Source organism: Nanorana parkeri, unplaced genomic scaffold, assembly GCF_000935625.1.
Source record: "Nanorana parkeri isolate BGI_ZX_2015 unplaced genomic scaffold, ASM93562v1 scaffold479, whole genome shotgun sequence".
In the NCBI taxonomy this organism is placed as follows: Eukaryota; Metazoa; Chordata; class Amphibia; order Anura; family Dicroglossidae; genus Nanorana; species Nanorana parkeri.
The window spans coordinates 989,976-1,011,205 of record NW_017306747.1 but is presented as its reverse complement, the minus strand read 5'-3'; the positions used below and the strand labels follow the sequence as shown (position 1 = coordinate 1,011,205).

Here is a 21,230-nt window from a genome sequence, read left to right as displayed (position 1 = left end):
GATCGCATCCAGCCGCAGATCATAAGGCGGGGTGAAGCGGATGTATATGACCCGAGCGCTTTTATCTTTAGATACCTGACCGCTGCTCACCATTCCCTTATTATTCATGAGCTTATATTTGTTCCTAGTGTTTTCTTTTCCCAAAACCAATAAACCTCCAGTCCCTCTCTTTATTGTGCAGAAGAGAAACGAGAGGCTTTCCGGCGTATTAGAAGTGCCAAAGGCTACATGGGCGCTGTCGCTGGGAGTTATTTGCTTCTCCTATTTGCATTAATTACAAACGACACTCGGTACTATGCCAAGGCTCCGGGATGTATTTTCCACCGGGCACAAGCCTAGGGGGACATCATTAAGAGGGCAACAGAGGAATTGTGTTTATATCCATTTTCTGAACTGTATTTTCCCAAGTTTGTATGCGTTCTTCGACATAACACACCAGAATAACAGTCTTATTGGTGGTATTTGTAAATCGCACTATTATGCTTCCACATTAGTATCTCCTTTTTATTACAGTTTCGTCATACTGATACGTGTGTTACCTGCTCACACTTTGTGGCCTCATATAGTTCATTAAAGATGAACTCCATCCTCACCTTTCTATCCCATACTTGTAGCAAGTCTTCTCCTGTGTTGAAACTATACTGTCGATTCCCTGTAAACTTGCATCCCCACAATGTAACCCTTTGTAGCTGCAGCAGCTATCTTGAGCTCGCCTCCATTTCCTGTCCGTGTGTATTGGTTTTCGGTAAAAAGAGGTCTACCGAAAACCAACACACACGGACCAGTACCTGCTATTTGACTCCCACCACCCTCTAGACCACAAACTGAGAGTCATCAGGACTCTACACCACCGGGCAGAGAAAATTCCCACCAGAACAGAGGCCGAGACAAAGGAATTCAAACCCCTCAGGGGGGCCCTTAAAACTTGCGGGTATGCAGACTGGGCTTTTGTCAAAACAGAAAGAAGAGGAAAGAACGCCAAGAGTACCAGTGTGGGTGAAAAGCATGACAAATGGAAGAATTTGGTCATCCCATATGTAGCCGGGGTGTCTGAGAAAGTCAGAAGGGTTTTTAAAAAACATCACATCCCTGTCTGCTTTATACCCAGCAATACACTGAGGCAACAACTGGTTCACCCAAAAGACCCAAAACACAAGATGAACAACATTGTGTACGCAGTCCAGTGCAGTGAGGAGCGCTCAGAATTGTATGTCGGTGAAACAAAACAGCAGCTACAGCAGCTACACCAGCGTATGGCACAGCATAGAAGAATCTTTTAAGAAAGGTGACGCCACCACCCGGGTTCAGGATCATCTTCTAGCAGCACGGTGGAGAGCAATCTTCAGTGCTAAATTACATAGGCATGCTCGTTAGAACTATTTTGGGGGCATTGAGGAGACCTGTAACTGAGAAAACAGCCAGCTGGGATGACCGAACCACTCAACAGGAAATGCTGGTACTAGAGCAGCCCACCTTTCTTCATTCCTGGGGCTGGATGTTGAGCAGGGCAAGTCTCAACCTAAGCAGCTGCAAGTTATTTCTATTAAGGCCCATTCACATTGTTGTTCTCTGTTAGTCCATACACATTGACGTGCATTATACCACAGCTGCCCCCCCCCCCTCTTTCCCAAATCTGGGCTCTGTAGCAGCCACATGGGCTGCTACGGTGGTGGCTCCTCCAGTGGTAGTGGCATAGAGGCCAGCCAAAGAATCACAATGAGCAGCCGGGAAAAAGACATTGATAACACCAAAAGTATGCCCAACGCATTCGATTTTTGCCCAACTTAATTCTTTAACCTCCCTGGCGTTAATCCCGAGTCTGGCTCGGGGTTCATTTTCAATGCTAGGAGCGGTAAACCCCGAGCCAGACTCGGGGCTGCAGAGAAAAGTGACACTTATTATAATTTCTCATAATTATTTCTAATTTATTATATTATAATTTTTTTATTTCGTGTTTCAAACTTTATCATACCTGGGATGTCTACTGGACTCTTGTTTGGACAGATTTAGGTGAGTTATTCCTAAGATTTACTAAGAATTGCAGGCCTACAATATAAACAACAAATTTCCATGAAAAACAATGTACCGCTTTTGGCACAAAATTCCTGACATAATCATACCGCCAGGGAGGTTAAGAGAGACAGAATATTGGCGGCCCGAGCGGTGGAACAGGTGGCTATTATCCTTTTCCTTTACTGGCAGCCCTTTTTTTCAGACTTTGTAATCTAGCGGCCTCTCTAAAATGCAACCTCTGCTGAAACCTTTGTTCCTTATTTGTGGGGAAGGGTTTCCACTTCTTCAGGTTATTACTTATGTCTGGGTCCCGATTTATGAAGGTTTTCTCTCTCTTCCTGTATGAATTACAGTCCCGACCCATACACATGAGAAGGGAAAATGCCACCGTTGACAGCTGTCACTGGAACAGGAAGTGAGGGGATATTTCCCAGTAGGATGACTGTAAAGAATGTCACCAGCACACCGAAGATCCTTCAAGAATCACCAAATGTTCATTTTATTGAACAATTTGTCAAATGGAAACAAGCGCTTTCGGGAACTCGCAGGGTCCCTTCATCAGGCATTGACATCCCCAGTAGGGACACTTTATTGGAGAAGGAAGTGGAAGTAGAAGAACAAAGAAAGTTTTGTCTTGCCTTTCATGTTAAGTGACTCATTCAGAGTTATTCACAAAAGGGTGAAGAGTTTGGAGAAGACAGGAGAAGTGAAAAATCTAGGACAACATAGTTGATTTGGACAAATTCTCCAATTCTGCTCACTTTCCAGTTGAGCTCTGTTGTCCTAGATTGTTCACTTCTCCGGCCTTCTCCAAACACTTCACCCTTTTGTGGATAGTCCTGATTGTTTTATGTTGTCACCCTCTTTTGGCCAGAAGGGTAAAGAATTGTATTCATCAAATTACTGAACAAGAAGTCAGTTTTGCATGGGGAAAATGTTGCTTTCCACTGTTCCTACTCCCATTTGAAATATATTCAGTTCTCCTGGGCTTCCGCAAAACAAAATGTGCATATTTATCCATTCATTTTCTTACAAGCTCTTATGCATATAACACCTTGGAATTTGTGTTTAGCGAGGCTTTAAAAGAAATCTACAAAAAAAATTAAGGCTGTAGTGGAGAAATAGGCTTCAGTCTCTGCTAATGTCATAGTTACATAGTATTTGAGGTTGAATAAAGACACAGGTCCATCGAGTCCAACCCATTGCGTGTATGTGTATGGTCCTACTGATGTGTGTAGTATGTATAGGTCCCCGTGTGTTCTCATTCTTTAAGGGTACTTGTACCCCTCAATATTACAGTCCCTGAGGAAATCGTCCAGTCGCCTCTTGAATCTAACTGAGAAGAACCCCCTTCGCCCCTTGTGCTGAAATTTTTTCTTCACCAATTCTAGGTGGTGGCCTCTCGTCCTTGTCATGGAGTTAAGTGTAAAAAGTTTACTGCTAATGTCGCCATCCCCGGTAAACATTTTGTACATGAAAATCATGTCCCCGCTTAATCTCCTCACCAATGAGAACATGTTTAAATTTAGTAGCCTGTTCTCAGAGCTCAGGTCCTCCATCCCCTTTATGAGTTTGGTCGCCCTCCTCTGGACTCTTTCCAGTTCAAGGACATCCTTTCTGTTCACTGGTGCCCAAAGCTGAGAGCAGAGATCTAAATGTCCTTCCAGAGTTTACTCATTTTAATAGACCAAACCTCTAGAATATTTCACACCAGGGCAGGGTGAGTACTAGGGATGAGTTCAGGTTCCAAACCCGATCCGAACCGGAGCTCCTCCGAACATGCAAGGCGCTCCTCTGAACGTTTAAAGAAACTCCTCCCACTGCTACCCAATCAACTGTCCCACCCAATCTCTGCCACCCAATCACCCAAGCAGCTGCATGTAAACAAAGGCGTGGGATGCATTGACATCATCGCCCTTATAAGGCTTTATTGGTCAATGACAATTCCCTAAGGTGACCATATAAGGTCAACGACATCAACACAAGCATCCCACCCATTTGTTTACGTTCACCAGAGGTGTGGAAAACGCACCAGGTCTCAGCTGATTGGGCAGGGAGCTTAGGTTCGGGCCAGAGCTCATCGCTAGTGAAGACATGTTTGGGCATCACACAGGTCTAAAGTGGATGTAAATCCTAACTAAATTAATGTATATCATAAACAATTGCCATTTTTAAAAACATTTTCATATTGTTTGCTGTATATCTCTTGCCACCTCTTTGCAGCAACATCCTGACTACAGGCTGTACGGTGATGGAGGCATGGCATTTCTCAATTTCTCAGAGAGGGTTTCTTGGAAGTGACCACAGTGGACAATGCCTGCCTAATGTGCGTTGAATTGGCCACTTGTGTTTTAGAAGCCGTTGTGTTAAGGTGACAACACAGGAGCACAATTGGGGGGACACGGACAGAGCGTTGTCATCCAATAAAAGGAAGTGCTTGGGAAAGGACGTTTGTGGCAGGTTTACAGGTTGCAGATTTAAAAACATGGCTATTAAAAAATTACATTGTCCTGTCACTTATATGAGATTTTAGAGGGTTGTTCACTATTGAGCAGAAGGATTAAGGCGAAGCATCGGCTAGTCCTTCAGCTCAATTCAGCCGCCAGAGCACTCCGGTTCCGCCGAACCGAAGGGCTGCTGTATGGGCTATTCACAACAGCTCGTACAGCATCCGAAGGCAGCTGGCTGAAGCAGACCATTATCCCCACAAATTTAAACCACTGGGTGGAGCCAGCCATCATGTCATGGCTGGCTCTGCCCAGTTGTCATTCAATGACAGCCCAGAGTCCTCAGGTCATTTAAGGACACTGGGCTGTCACTGAATGTCAACAACTGGGTGGATGCGGCTGTGATGTCACGGCTGACTCCGCCCATTTGTTTTGATTTGGCCGGGAACTGCAGGAAGACTGTGACAGGTGGCAGACAAATGTAAACAGTACCCTTTAGTGAATGAGTAGGGGTACAAGTACCCCTTACTCATTCGCAAAGGGGGGAAGCATCAGAGTGCCCCCTTAATTAAAGGGGGTACCCTGATGCAAATAAGCCCCCCTGCCGCAGACCCCCACAACCAACGGGTCAAGACTTGTGGGAACGCATCTTCCCAGTATTAAGAGCATGTGGTCTGGTATGGGGCAGGGGAGGGGGGGCGCTTTCTCATGCCCCCCCCCTTTCCTGCCCTGCCAGGCCTGTGCTCGGATTAAGGGTCGGGTTTTCCCCCCCATTTTTGAGGGTGGGGTTCCTCCTTTAAAATTCCTACCAGACCTATGGTATGACTTTGGGGGGGAACTCTAGGCATTTTTTTTTAAACTTGGGGTCCCTCCAAACTTTCCTACCAGACCTACAGGGTCTGGTATAGATCGGGAGGCGGACCCCACAAGGGTGTTTTTTTTTTATTTCATTTACTTGTCATTTTTTAATTCTGCTCGCTACCTTGGAGGGAGCGGGCAGAATAACCAAGCCGAATACCGTTCGGAGGCATTCGGCTATTCAAACACTGCCGTTCGGCCCCCTATGTGTTCTGCACTGCGGCTGAACCGAAGCCAGCCGGTGCACGGCTGAAATCAGCCATAGAGGGCCAAAGTGAAGAGACGAACGTCGCTCAACTCACAACTTCACTTCGGCTCGGTTATTCACTCGGTTGCCTTCAGCAGCTTTGTGACTAACCCCCTATATGTAATGTGACGAGGCAGAGCGGAGATCTAATAGAGAAATCACCGGTGGCTCAGATAAAAGCAATAACATTCTCCGGGGTGAAACAGCCGTATATCAGTAAAAGCACAACAGAAAAAAATATTTTATTTTTAGCTGCGGCCAAGACAGTTATTTAAAGGAGAACTATGGGGTCAGGGCTTTTCCCCATAGTTCTCCTTAGGGTAACGGGAGGACACAAACTAGCGTTCTCCCGTCACCCTAAGCTCAGTATACCGCGAGCTACAGCTACAGCGAGCTACGGCGCAGCCGGAGCGGATCCCGACATCGATGTCGAGATCCGCCCAGCTGCGTGAGTGACAGCTGGCTCTGCCTATCTAGAGGCAGAGCCAGCTGTACCCGCCCCCTCCCCCGTCCGTTCCGCCAGTCAGCGCTGGCGGATCGGAGCGGGGAGGGGGGGAATCCAGCCCCTCCCGTCACGGCAGCTCACCTCCCGATCTACTGAGGCGACCTGTGACAGTCTCATTGTCAATACAAAACACAAAAATTCCCCAGCCTCAACCTGCCAGCCAGCCTGCAACCAAACAAGTAGCCCTGTCAACAGTATGCGTTAAAATCAGAGGTTTTAGTTGCACAAACTTTTGGCCAAAAATATGTAGAAGCCACACTGCTGCGCCAAGGCACCTCTGTAAAGTGTGGTCCTAACTCTATGTATGCGAGTCTCCAAGTGTGAGCATATTAATGAAGTTGATAAATTACATGCAGGTGTACCTGGAGGTAGCCAACTCCTGATAAGGTGCAGGGACGCACTGGAGGCCCAGCAACCAAACATGCACGCTGGGACTCCAGTGCGTCCCCCAAACCAACCTGTTTGGTTGCAGGCTGGCTGGCAGGTTGAGGCTGGGGAATTTTTGTGTTTTGTATTGTTGTAAGCCTTCCCAATGTGCGCCCTGCTATATAGGCTGGTTATAGATTCATGCAGGTACCATTTTTTTCTAGTCTCATTGTCAAAGGTCGGCTAGAACTATGAGGTGAGTGAAAAGCACTCCCCTCATAGTTCTCCTTTTAAAGCATTTTTTTTCCTTCTTCTACTAGACTAAAGAATTGTCAAAAGGTAAATTTGTACTTTATCTCTAAGCAAAAAAATGTTTTTATATTTTTGGATAGAGTAGAGTGAGAAAGGGCTATGGCCCCTGTCAAGTTTTTATTGGTGTCTGACCCTTTTTAGGGGAGATCCACCCCGCTATTTGTACCGATGATTGTTGTCACCACGGGAGAAAGTGAGGAGAAATCAAAACATTTTGTAGTTGTCTCCTAAACAAGGGGAAAGGCGAATTTTCCTGATTGGGACGCCTGTTTTGGGGACAGCTATCTAAGAGGGGGACTTTCCCTGGCTTTGGGAGGCTTCCTTTGGGTTGCATTTCTGGGACAGGAAGTGACGCCAAATTGTTTCACTGGTACACTGACACCCAGGGGCATCTCTACAATTTTTGCTGCCTGAGGCTGGGGGGTGCTGGTGGGTGACGATACCCATGGTGGGGGTAGGGGAGCGATTGGGGGGGGGGATTGTGTTTGCCCGCACGCGTTATCACTACCTCTGTCCGACATCTCACCCAGCTCACTGACGTCACTGGTTGCCAGGAGATGGATAGAACTCCAGCCAGAGCGTCCTGCTCAGCTCCTGGAAACCAGTGACATCGGTGAGCTTGGCAGGCATCTGGACAGAGGGTCACAGGTTGCTCTTGAGCAACCTGGTACGCTCATGACCCAATGAGAGGCAACCACCCCAGGCCTCATTATGGGAAAGGCCCTGCTGACAGTAATAAAATAACCTGACAGGTTATAACTCTTCCATACTCAGCCCACTATCAAAACTAAAAATGTTTTGGCTATAGATACACTTTAAAGACCTAGTATATCTAAACCTTTTTTACTTTTGGGCAGTGACCCGTGGTTTAGACCTCCTGCCAATCTTTAAGACTCCATTAGTGAGATTTGGCAGCAGTAATTGATATAGTAGGTAGCCGAGTGAATAACCCAGCCGAAGTCAAGTGAGCCGAACAACGTTATTCACTCAGTACGGCTGATTTCAGCACTTCGGTCAGCCGAACATGCTCTGCAAGTGCAAGTGCAGATGGACTTCGACTCAACCGATCCAACATCTGGATCGGCTCGGTCGAAGCTCCGGCAGCTCCGGCAGCCCCCTATAGGGGCCGAACAGCAGTGAGTGAATAGCCGAATGCCGCCGAGCGGCATGTGGCTCGTCTATTCTGCTCGGTACCTCCGTGGTACCGAGCAGAATAGAAAATCAATGAAAAGTGTTTAAAAATAATAATAATTAAAAAAAAAATAATTGGGCGGAGCTAACAGTGACAGCTAGCTCCGCCCAACTGTTTCCTATTCGTCAGCACCTGCTAGAGTCTTCCAGCAGGTCCTGGCCAATGAATAACAACTGGGTGTTATTGTTTAATGACAGATCAGCATCCCCAGGTCTGTTATTGTTTAACTACCTTCCGTCCATGGCCGTTTGTGAACGGCCGGACGGTTCTTTTATATTATACCAAAAAATTGGGGTGAAAATAAATGTTTCATAACATTTTATAGGGAAACATGTTTTTTTTTCAAAATTTAGGGTACTTTTTTTGTTATATAGTAAAAAATAAAAACCCCAGTGGTGATTAAATACCAATAAAAGAAAGCTCTATCTGTCCCCAAAAAATGGTATGAAATTCATTTCAGTACAGCGTTGCATGACGGAATAAACATCAGTCAAAGGACCGCAGCGCTGAATACTGAAAAATGGCCTGGCCAGGAAGGGGGTGAAACACCATGGCCTTTAAGTGGTTAATGACAGATCAGCATCCTCAGGTCTGTCATTACAACAAGGCGGAGCCAGCCGTGGGATCACGGCTGGCTCCGGCCAGCTGTCATTTGCAGGGCGAACGACAGGCCGTTCGCCCCGCTTCGGGTGTCACTTCGGCTCAGTCGAGCCGAAGCATATGCCTTTGGCTCGGCTGAGCCGCTCGGCCGCCATCAGTTGCTGTACGGGCTATTGTGAATAGCCCGTACAGCAGCCCTTCGATTCGACTGAACCGAAGGACTCCGGCAGCCGAAGGATCAGCCGAAGCTACGGCTGGATCCTTCAGCAGCTTTGTGAATAACCCCTTATTATTAGATATTGGTAGTTAGTTACATGCATGTGGCCTTATTTTGTAATGCTGAAGACATCTTAGCACTCATTCAAGTGGCTTCCCTCAATCAGATGAGTGTTAAGGTAGCCATACTCCAGTATATCTGTAAAAAATAAGTCAAGGCAACTGGATTCTGAATTGAGAAAGCTGGTCGGATGACCAGTGAAACGCCTTCATGTAAAATACAGCGAGTCCAGTTGCCTTGACTTGATTTTTTACAGATATACTATGGCCTGGATGAATGAGAACAATCGATTTTGATTATAATGACAAAAGATGGATAAAAAAATTTCCTCCAATGCACAAAATTGTAACATTGTGGTTTTTGGTCCAGAAACCATTCATTTCCAAAAAATTGAATGTTAAAGTCAAAGTTTGGCATTTGTAACGTCTCTGATGGCAATATCGAATGTTCTGACAAGATGAATGTTGATCCTAAATTCTACCAGTCTATGGCCAACGTTAGGAACATCCCCCAGCAATTATGCCCACATGGACAACTGAGTCACCTTCATCCAATCACCGTGGTGTTATGAAATGTGTCAAGTCACATGGTGATATATTATGACACATCCTCAAATCTCTCACCATGATGGTGAGAGATTTGAGGTGACTATAAATGTTTGGAAATGTTCACAACTCTCATTTGTAGACATGTGCGATTCGTTTTGTTCTGAATCCAATTTTGGACAAATTTTCCAGAATTCGGACATTCTGACACATCTGGATTTTCGTATCCCAATGCATCCGAATGTGTCCAAATCCGAATTTCCGTTTCGGAATTTTGGATCCCGTCCTGAGGGCTACCCTTGCACCACAAGTCCAACTCCCCTGGAGATGATAACAGGAGGAGTGAGGACTCAGGGACGCACGAGTGCTGCTGCGTTGGTAAATACGGATTCTGATTTTGAGTGCGCTGACCTCCGTACGGTAATGGCAGAGACTGGGCCACGGGCTGGGTCAGCAACGTGGAGTAATAATGGGCTGAAGCGGACTTGAAGAGACACAGCACAGAGTCTACGCAGGAAAGCCCAGTGGATGCCACAAGTGAACCAGTAACGTAGTTGAGGTCACAGGCCAGGGTCATGCACAGCGAAACACTTGCACGGATAAGGCCAGGATCGAACACAAGGATAAGGCCAGGATCGAACACAAGGAAGCCAGTTGCCGGGTAAAAGTGCCAAGTTGGTAATCAGAAGCAGAGTCAAGGATGAAGCCGGGTCAGAACACAGGAAGCCAAGCAGCAGAATCAGGAGACAGGAAACAGGACAAAGCTGAGACCAGTCAGCAATGGATTCGGGACTCACACTGACTTTATAGTGGATCAGACTTCACTGAACGTGCGTGCTTAACAGCATGCGTAGCGAGCTGATGTTTGCGTGCAGTGAATCCAATACGCGAGCGCCCGTTATTAAGAGCATATTTGCCCTTAAGCCTAAGGACATGAGCGCGCTGCAGGGCACGCGTACAAACCAGGACGATATAATGGGAAGTCTGGCATATTTTGGGAACGTCAGAGCTCTAAGTAACAGATTGGCTGTTTTCAGACATCTGAGGGACACTTGGAACAAGCAAAGCTTCATGCTGGTGATTGTGATTTCTAGGTTTACATTCACAAATTATGAAGGTACTGCAAGCAAAGCAAGGATGCTGTTGGTCTAGTTATGGGTCTGGGCAGCTACCCAGCTCTGCCTGGCAAGGAACCTAGGGATTTTGGCATTGCTTCAATGTTTAAAGGTTCCCTATCCACAAAAAGGTTACCCATTCCAGACACCGGGTATGGTACTAGGGTAAAGTTAGGAAAGCTAGTAAGTAGATTAGGGTTGGGCTTTAGCTATCCCAGTTCACATGAATCAGGAGGGCACATGTCAATGTTACTAAATCACAATGAGAAAGACCACATCTGGCAGACCTGGAGTATTATAAAATCAGTAAAACACAACCATTGTGCAGTGATACTAAGCAGGAAGCAAGGCCTGCATGTGGAATGAGTAAATGTGACTGCTCACATACACCGAACAGCCATAACATTATGACCACTGAGAGGTGAAGTGAATTGAAGTGCAGTGTGATGCTTTGGGCAATGTTCTACTGGGAAACCTCGGGTCCTGCCATTCATGTGGATGTTACTTTGACACGTACCATCGACCTAAACCTTGTTACTGACCAAGTACTCTCCTTCATGGAAACGGTATTCCTCGATGACAGTGACCTCTGTCAGCCGGATAATGCACCGCACCACACTGCAAAATTGTTTGAAGAATGGTTTGGGGAACACAACAACGAGTTTGAGGTGATGACTTGGCCTCCAAATTCTCTAGATCTCAATCCAATCCATCATTTGTGGGATGTGCTGGAAAAACAAGTCCGATCCATGGAGGCCGATCACCTCACAACTTACAGGACTTAAAGGATCTGCTACTCACGACTTGGTACCAGATACCACAGCATACCTTCAGAGGTCTAGTGGCGTCCATGCCTGGAAGGGTCAGGAAAAGGGGGATATACTCAACATTAGGCAGACGGTGTATGCATAAATAATGCTTTATGTGATGACATTGCAGCTTTACTTCAATGTAGTAGGAAACTGTGAAGCCGGTAGATCACTCCCACCTGTGGACAAAGTGGCAGGCCCTTTGCAGAGCTTCCGTATCCCAGTATCCTAAAGCTGGCCATACACTTTACAACCCTCGCAAGACTTTTGTCTTGCAAGGGTTGTAAAGTAATTTAAAAAACGTACGATTCCAGCCTGCTTGTTCGACGCAAGACGTGCGACCGTACAGTAAACGGTCGCACGCCTTCCATACACTGTGCGATTATCGTTCGATAATCGTACAGAGTATGGGCACCTTGCATTACTGCATAATAAACATATTACATAGTTACATAGTTACATAGTATTTGGGGATGAATAAAGACATAAGTCCATCAAGTCCAACCCATATAGGTCCACGCATCATCTCATTCTTAGGAGTACCTGTACCCCTGTATGTTACCTGTACCCCTGTATATTACGGTCCCTCAGGAAATCGTCCAAACGTTTCTTGAACAATTCCACACTCTTAGCTGAAATCACTGCCGGTGGCAGTGAGTTCCAGACCCTAGCCGCTCTTACTGTGAAGAACCCCCTTCGCCCCTTGTGCTGGAATTTTTTTCCCACCAATTTTAGGTGGTGGCCTCTAGTTTTTGTAATGGAGTTAATCTTAAAGAGTTTGTTGCCAATGTTGCTACCGCCATTGAACATTTTGTACATGAAAATCATATCCCCCCTTAATCTCCTCACTTCCAACATGAACATGTTTAAATTCAGTAGCCTTGTCTCATAGCTCTGGTCATCCATTCCCTTAATTAGTTTGGTTGCCCTCCGCTGGACTCTCTCCAGTAAGGATGGGCTGCCTGTTCGAGTCGGCCATAGGTTCGACTCGAACATTGCATGTTCTAGCGTTCGCCGAACATTATGGGATGTCCGCGGTCTGTTCGACCCCGGCACATCCCACAATGCACGGCGCCGTCCAAAAACGGTAATTGTTGAACTTTTTCCATGTTCGAAAGTTCGAGTTAGAACCGAACACGGGGGTGTTCGGCTCATCACTACTCTCCAATTCAAGGACATCTTTTCTTAGTACTGGTGACCAAAACTGGACCGCGTACTCCAGATGAGGCCGAACCAATGATCTATAAAGTGGCAAAATTATAGACTTGTCCCTGCAATACATCCCCTTTTTAATACAGGACAAGACCCTGCTAGCTTTGTTTAAGGCGGCCTGGCACTGCAAGCTACCATTCAGTTTGTGGTCTACAATGACCCCCAAATCTTTTTCTATTTCTGACTTCCCTAGTCGAATACCCATAATTGTATAACCCATTTGTTTATTTTTATTGCCAAAGTGCATTACTTTGCATTTATCGACATTAAACCTCATCTGCCATATTATTGCCCACTCCCCTCATTTTAAAATCCTATTTTTTAGCCCTGACTACACATTCCTCTTTAAGGTGACGCCAACCTTCACGTTATACCCAACTTTATAGTATCTGTTGCTGTTGATTTTTCCTATTAGTCGTCTAAAGGTGGCCATACACTTTACAACCATCGCAAGACCTTAGTCTTGCGATGGTTGTAAAGTAATTTTAAAAAGTACGATCTGCCCATCTTGGACAGGCAGATCGTACTTGCGATCATCACAAGCCCGCCCCCCTGAGGGGCGGGCTTCCGATCATCGCAATGCTGAACGGGCAGTGTGCGCGTGCGCACACCGGCCCGTTCTGCATTTGTCTCCCGAGCACCGTTCAAACCAGCCGAAAATCGCAAGATTTTCGGCTGGTTTTCTAGCATGCTCCTTTGACAAAAGACGTCCCGCCGTACAGTAGAAACGGTTGCACGTCTTCATACACACTGCACGATTCTCGTACGATAGCGGGATTTCCCGCCATTCTCGTACGAGAATCGTGCAGTGTATGGGCACCTTAAGCATTTTTTTTCCTAATGTCTGCTACAGCTTGGGTATGTCTACAAATGCATTTATTTACAACACATGAACCTCATCAATCTTTTGTATCACAATGGCGAGCCATCAGATCATCCTTGTTTTTCCAGTGAAGGGGAAATTCACAATCAAACATCTAACTGGTTACTATGGTAGCACTTCCTATTATCTAGATGTATACACGGCATGGTATACATGTGGGTGTTATGTCAGGCCTCTGTTTTCCTGCAATTGTTAGGTGCTGTTCATTTTATTCAGAGCAACCCATCACTGATCAGCCTTTAATGCTCTTCTACAAGGTAGGTAATGAAAGGCAGTCTGGCTATGAATAATGTTCTGAAGGGGAAGCCTAGACCACATAAGACCCCTGCTACCCTGTAGCATAACAACCATAAACGTACCACTAGGGATAAAATACTTGGCAGCTGCAGTTAGTAATCGAAAGGTCGTTTTAATTAGCCATGATTAGAAAATGCATCAACTATAAATGTTATATCAAATGTTCATTAAAATGCATATGAATATTGGGGGTAAGGTGTGTACAATGATGGCAGATCTATGATATTGGGGGTAAGGTGTGTACAATGATGGCAGGTCAATATTGGGGGTAAGGTCTGTACATTGATGGCACGTCAATATTGAGGGTAAACTCTGTACATTGATGGCAGATCAATATTGGGGGTAAGGTGTGTACATTGATGGCAGATCAATATTGGGGGTGGTGTGTACATTGATGGCAGATCTATGATATTGGGGGTAAGGTGTGTACATTGATGGCAGGTGAATATTGGGGGTAAGGTGTGTACATTGATGGCAGATCTATGATATTGGGGGTAAGGTGTGTACAATGATGGCAGATCTATAATATTGGGGGGAAGGTGTGTGCAATGATGGCAGGTCAATATTGGGGGTAAGGTGTGTACATTGATGGCAGATCTATAATATTGGGAGTGGTGTGTACATTGATGGCAGATCCATGATATTGGGGGTAAGGTGTATACAATGATGGCAGATCTATGATATTGGGAGTAAGGTGTGTACATTGAAGGCAGATCTATGATATTGGGGGTAAGGTGTATACAATGATGGCAGATCTATGATATTGGGGGAATGGTGTGTACATTGAAGGCAGATCTATGATATTGGGGGTAGGGTGTGTACATTGATGGCAGATCTATGATATTGAGGGTAAGATGTGTACATTGATGGCAGATCTATAATATTGGGGGTAAGGTGTGTACATTGATGGCAGATCTATAATATTGGGGGGAAGGTGTGTACAATGATGGCAGATCTATAATATTGGGGGTAAGGTATGTACATTGATGGCAGATCTATGATATTGGGAGTAAGGTGTGTACATTGATGGCAGATCTATGATATTGGGGGTGGGGTGTGTACATTGATGGCAGATCTATGGTATTGGGGGTAAGGTGTGTACAATGATGGCAGATCTGTGATATTGGGAGTAAGGTGTGTACATTGATGGCAGATCTATGATATTGGGAGTAAGGTGTGTACAATGATGGCAGATAGAAACATTTTATAATGTGTAATAAAATATATACCTCCTCATGTATCACTGGCCCCTCCCTTTTAGATTGTAAGCCCTCAGGGGCAGGGCCCTCCTTACCATCTTGTCTTGAATTGTATTGTATTGTGAGCGTAATGTCTTCCTTATATTGTAAAGCGCCGCGCAAACTGTTGGCGCTATATAAATCCTATATAATAATAATAATATGCACCCCAAATGTTGCGTTATGGTGTTCGGATTTATGGGTCCTGAAAAGAACGGCAGCCTAAGAAAACAGGAGACGTTTTGATCAAACATTTGGTTATGGTTGTGTCTAAATATTTTAGCTTGTAGATATAAGATTACTTATCTCACACTTGTTTCTAATCATCTTTACTGTTTGTTTTCTTTTAGGTCCAGTGACTCCTACCCCACCTGTGGTTACAGTTACTCTACCTCCACCTCCAGTGACTGTTACCACTCTACCTTCTGCCACCACAACTGTCCGCCGCCCTCCCCTCACCACGCACCCTGTGGGAGCTATAAACCAAGTAGGACATGACTCTCCTACCCCGGGCACTCGTCGCCCTCCCCCTTCCAATCAGCATTCGCATCCTGAGGTCTTCTGCCCTGCACGTGAGGAGAGGAAAATCCAGTGGCCAGCTACTCAGCAAGGCATGCGAGTTGAGAGACCATGCCCAAAGGGCACCCGGGGTAAGTTGCCGGCCTAATAAAATATAGGCAATTCCACAGGCTAAAAATTACCATTAGCTGGGCCGTCCCAGTCATGTAGCAATTGGAAATTTTATTAGTGGATTATAGATATTAGTGCATTTTATGGACTCTTGCCATCACCCTAAAGGCCAGGTCCACCAAGTCTAGGAAGCAACAAAATGTGCAGCAAACACTGATATAATATTACAAGATCGCTCTACTGAAACCATCACCCCCACCCAGGGGCGTAACTAGAAATCAGAGGGCACCATAGCAAAATTTAGTATGGGGCCCTGTGATTTATAGTTATACCCCTTGCAGAGCCCATTTGAGATCCCACACAGCCCACCTGAGAGTGACCCTGCAGAGCCCACCATATACTCTCTATGGTGTACTCTGCAGGGTCTCAGGTGGGCTGGTCACACTCCTTACCTGTCAGCCCCAATCTGCTGTCCGCCTCCTCTTCCTCCACGGTCGCTGATAGGCCCCGCCTCCTCAGTCACCGGGCCCGCCTCCTCCTCTGGCAGCGGGCCCTGCCTCCTCCTCTGCTGCTGACCCTGGGCCCCGCCTCCTCCTCCACTGCCGGGTCCAGCCTCCTCCAATGCCGCTGCTGGCTGTCACTGATTTAGCAGCGGCTGTGGAGAGGAACGCACCGCTGCACAGATCACTTTCCTCTTCACAGCCGCCAGTGACAGCCAGCAGCATGAGCTGCCAATAGCGAATCAGACAGCCCGCATGGCATCAGGGATGTCCTGGCCGGGCCGCCCTGTGCCCGGGCCCCATAGCGGCTGCCTGGGTCGCTATGGTGATTGTTACGCCACTGCCCCCACCAGCCCCAAATTTGATGCCAGATTCTGTTGCCTTGCAGTTTAGCATATCACACAAATCTCAACCATTTTCAGAATGTATGTCCATGTTTCAGGGTTGAAGTCATATTGTAAAGGTCAGTGGAGTAATTAAGCCAGGCAGACACCAGAGATCATGAAAAACATATCAAGCAATGTTAGCCAAAGAGGAAATTAAGTGAGTGCTAACATGAGCCGTGTTCCGAACCTCCTCATCTCATGTGCACCGTTGCATGAAAAGGATATAATTTATTCTTATTTTGACTCTTGATTTGCAGATTCAGCTTTAGCCACCGTGTTTGTGCGGAAAAATTGCGTTAATAATTCACATAAATATTCACAAAAGTAACAACACAGTCTGATGTATTGTTCACGCGGCCGGTAGAGTCTAGCTGATTGTATGAAAGTCTAATTCTGACAAAAATCATTGTTGTCTGGCTCGGCCCAAAGCTGGCCACATACCTGGTAATATGATCGAGCTCTAAATTCCATTTTTTTTTTGTTGTCAAAATCCCAAAGCGATAGAAGTCATAAAATGGTGGTTTGAATTGATTGCAAAGAGATGCGATCGAAAAATTGCGCCGTTAGAACACAGCTGGAAAGTCTGCAGTTGTTTATTCAGTTTAATATCAATTTCAATAAGCAGCACTAGCATTGTAAAGCCTTCTTAAAACAGAAGGTATTCCATCACATAGCCCAAAAAATAAGAGGATTATGCCTCTTTTTAGGACAGTGGGTGGAGCCATGCAAATTATTTTGTTACGCCATGTACAGGACGCCAGGAATGGGTCCTGGATGGACGATATATCCCTCCCTTGTTTAGGTGGTGGTCCCGTTAAGTTCCCCTTGTATTCAGGGGTTCTAGCCAAGCAGGGTGGGGGGTTCCGGGTCGGACTTGTAAGGGAAACTGCTAGGCAGTCTTCCCAGAGTTGTTAATTATACCTGGGTCCCGAAATCCGGAGGCTCCGAGAGATTTTTGGGTGGGACCGAGCCTCCATCCCTGACCACAGCTAGTTCTGGTAATGAAAGGGTTAACCCACCAGCCAGAGGGTGTGTTAAAAAGGAACAGGAAGCCAGTCAGTCTGTGTCTGTGAGGTGTGTTTGAAGCAGGACACATGGCTGTGTGTGTTAAGCTGTGGAATACAGTCTACCGAGACACTGGGGTACCTGTGACCATACTGGAACCCTCTGTGAGCAGACCGGGACTCTAACCCTGAGGCTAGAACTCTAACCCTGAGGTGGGACTTGGTATACAGGCGCTGAGCCAAATCTTGTATTTGCGGATTTGTCATTCTGCTGAATATAAGCCATTTTATTTTATTGTTTGTGGAAAGAATAAAAGTTTATTTGCTGATACGGCCAGCTATGGGTCATATCCGCCCTGAATATTGCAGCCAAATGCACATCCAGAGCTGCTGGTGTGTAGTGCAAATATAGCCCAATATCATAGAGCCATCTATTCCAAGCTGCAGGGAGCTGTTTCAGGCTTTTTGCCTGTCATCCGTGTAGTGTATGGAAACATGCCTTCTTTGGAGTATGGCTTGGGACCCAACAAGACAGTATAACCATGAGGTTACCATGAACTCAAGGAATCAAAAGGCCCTTTTAGCACGCTAAAGTCTTATTATAGCTGGCAATTTATTGCCCAGTTTAGATTCAGAATCAACCAGTTTCTAGTGATCCATTCAACCCCTATGTTAGGGATAGGCAAACTTCGGTTCTACAGCTGTGGTGCAACTACAAATCCCAGTAGGCATTGCAAGACTCTGCCGGCCACAGGAATGGCTCCCAGAGGCAATTGCATGAAGTAATTTTTAGCTTCACCCCAGCTGGAGGGCAGCAGTTTGCCTACCCCTGCCATAGGTGGTCAATTGATTTATTTCTGCTGATTACTTTCAATTGTATTTGTGATTCCCGGAGGTTTTGAAGGTTGCGGAAATTGACTTTATTGAGCCTTATTTCAGCCGTATTCATGTCAATCTTGGAAATTATACATCTGATTCCAAACACCATTTGGTAATTGTGCTGAAAATCAAAACTGTCCGCCATTATCATTTTCACAGCCTATAAGTGTAACACACACTGGATTGGGTTTCATATTTTGTTGAGATGACCTTTGTTTTCACTCTACTGCTAGGCTGACATCATCCCCAAATCTCAACACTTTAACAGCATCAATATTTGTTGATGGACACTGTAGATCTTGGATGTACCATATGAGCCTCAATCAATGTGTTGGCTACATACAGATTTCCTTTGAGATTAGACCTGTGAAACCAACAAAATTTGCCAACAAGTGTCAAGTGTGGGGGTCGCATGATATACACTGCCTGGGCAAAAAAAAGGCGCACACTGGTTCGTTATACACCCAATAGACCGCCTTTAGCTTTGATTACGGCACACATTCACTGTGGCATCGTTTTTCGATAAGCTCATGCAATGTCACAACATTGTTTTCCATCCAGAGTTGCATTATTTTTCACCAAGATCTTGTAGTGACGATGGGAGAGTCAGACCACTGCGTAAAGTCTTCTCCATCACATCCCAAAGATTCTCAATGGGGTTAAGGTCTGGGCTCTGTGCTGGCCAATCCACGTGTGAAAAATATGTCTCATGTTTCATCTGAACCACTCTTTCACAATTTGAGCCACATGATCCTGGCATTCACTCCATAATGGCACTTCCCAAAATACTCCCTCAGGTGATCCTGGCATTGTCATCTTGGAATATGCCCAATGTGTCATCAGGGAAGAAGAAATCCATTGATGGAAAAACCTGGTCATTCAGTATATTCAGGGCGGCAGCTGACCTCATTTTTTAGGGACATAACATTGATGAACCTAGACCTGACCAACTGAAGTAACCACAGGTCATAACACTGCCCGAAAACCAGACGGTGACTTCTTTTTTTTGTCCATTCAGTGTATTTTGAATGGTTTTTTTTTCTGCAGGCCCAAAATAGTTGGTAAATATTGTTGATCTGACAGATCGGTTATGGAATGAAATCTCAATTGCCGTCTTAGTATGCATACAGGCAAGGATCTGTCCTGTTTATGAAGCTGCGGAATATTGGCTAACAAGAAGAAAATTCTACAAAGTCTAGCTTCAAAAATAAATAAGTTAGCAGTTTTGTGCTGAGACATGAAAGAACATAGCTCAGCACAGTCAGAAAGGCAGCATGTGGAAATGCCCACGAGCATGCACCCTAACGTAGAACAAATATAGTTGTATCTATATATTTATTTATAGTAATCTATGATATTTGAAACTGAGCTCCAGGCAAATGCAAATAAAACACTTTAACCCTGTTGTGTATTCTTTCAAAATGTATTTTTACATATCGCTACCATGAGCACCAAGATCAGCCTTTATATCAGCCTCCTGTAATGCAGCTTTCAGGCTTGGAGGAGGAGGGGTAGCACTCAACCAATCAGGCTCTATTGCTTTGCACACCAATATCAGCGACCCTTCTTATAAGAATGTATATAATATTTCTTAACTTCTTATGCTTTTATTTCCTTCCCAGGCATTGCTTCATTCCTGTGTATGCCAACAGTGGCCATATGGAACCCTCGTGGCCCCGACCTCAGTAATTGTACCTCTCCCTGGGTCAATCAGGTGGCACAGAAGGTGAGATCTGATAGTGTTGTTACCCGTACAAAGAGTGTGTTACAGTGCGATTGTCTTATACAACATATGTACCTCCTCAGTAATTGAGTTGTTAACAATGAGGTTTCTTACATTTGTTTCCCAAAAATGTGCTGGTTTGGTATTTGTTATGCTTACTTCAACATTGGCATCACCCCTTCCATATTGTGCACCTCAGATTAAGAGTGGTGAGAATGCAGCTAACATTGCCGGGGAACTAGCTCGTCACACCCGTGGACAGATCTATGCTGGGGATGTCACATCGACTGTTCGACTTCTGGAACAGCTGGTGGATATTCTGGATGCCCAGTTACAAGCACTGAGGCCAATAGAGAGAGAAAGTGCCGGAAAGAATTACAACAGGGTAAGATTAACAGTTTCTGGTCTAACATTGTCCACTAAATTTAGCCCAACTTGCTTCCCTTTTCAGAGGATCAACTCTAATAACCCATGGTTGCCATTGCCAACTCATGTTCCATGTCTACTATTACCAATTTTTAGTTGACTATCCTCCAGCAAACTTTGCCCAACTTTCTTCACTTCTTAGAGGATCAACTCTGATTACCCATGGCTACCATTGCCAACGCATGTCCCATGACTGCTGTTACCAATTTTTGGTCTAACATCCTCTAGTAAACCTTGCCCAACGTTTTTCACTTGTTAGAGCAGGGGTGGCAAACTCCGGCCCTCCAGCTGTTGTGGAACTACAAGTCCCTTGAGGCTTTGCAAGATTCTCACAGCCACGGGCACGACTCGCAGAGGCAGATGCATCATGGGATTTGTAGTTTCACCACAGCTGGAGGGCCTGAGTTTGCCACCCCTGTGTTAGAGGATCAACTCTGATTACCCATGGTGGTCGTTGCCAACTCATGTCCCATGACTACTATTATATTATAGACCAATATTAGAAAACGTTTTGGTCTAAAATCCTCCAGCAAACTTTACCCAACCTGCTTCACTTGTTAGAGGATCAACTGATTGCCCATGGTGGTCGTTGCCAACTCATGTCCCATGACTACTATTATATTATAAACCAATGTTAGAAAACTTTTTGGTCTAATATCCTCCAGCAAATTTTACCCAACCTGCTTCACTTGTTAGAGGATCAACTCTGATTACCCATGGCTGCCATTGCCAACTCAAGTTCCATGACTACTATTACCAATTTTTG

At 45.5% G+C, this 21,230-nt stretch overlaps 1 protein-coding gene across 3 annotated transcripts in view; it reads left to right on the top strand.

The window, feature by feature from the left end:
• ADGRL1 (adhesion G protein-coupled receptor L1) overlaps window positions 1–21,230 on the top strand; it is a 221,861-nt gene that overhangs the window by 132,897 nt on the left and 67,734 nt on the right. For all 3 annotated transcript variants that reach the window (XM_018560820.1, XM_018560821.1, XM_018560818.1), the window contains 3 exons: window positions 15,267–15,566; window positions 19,938–20,041; window positions 20,238–20,423. In XM_018560820.1, the coding sequence (XP_018416322.1) occupies window positions 15,267–15,566; window positions 19,938–20,041; window positions 20,238–20,423 (590 nt within the window). The remainder of the gene's footprint in view (window positions 1–15,266; window positions 15,567–19,937; window positions 20,042–20,237; window positions 20,424–21,230) is intronic.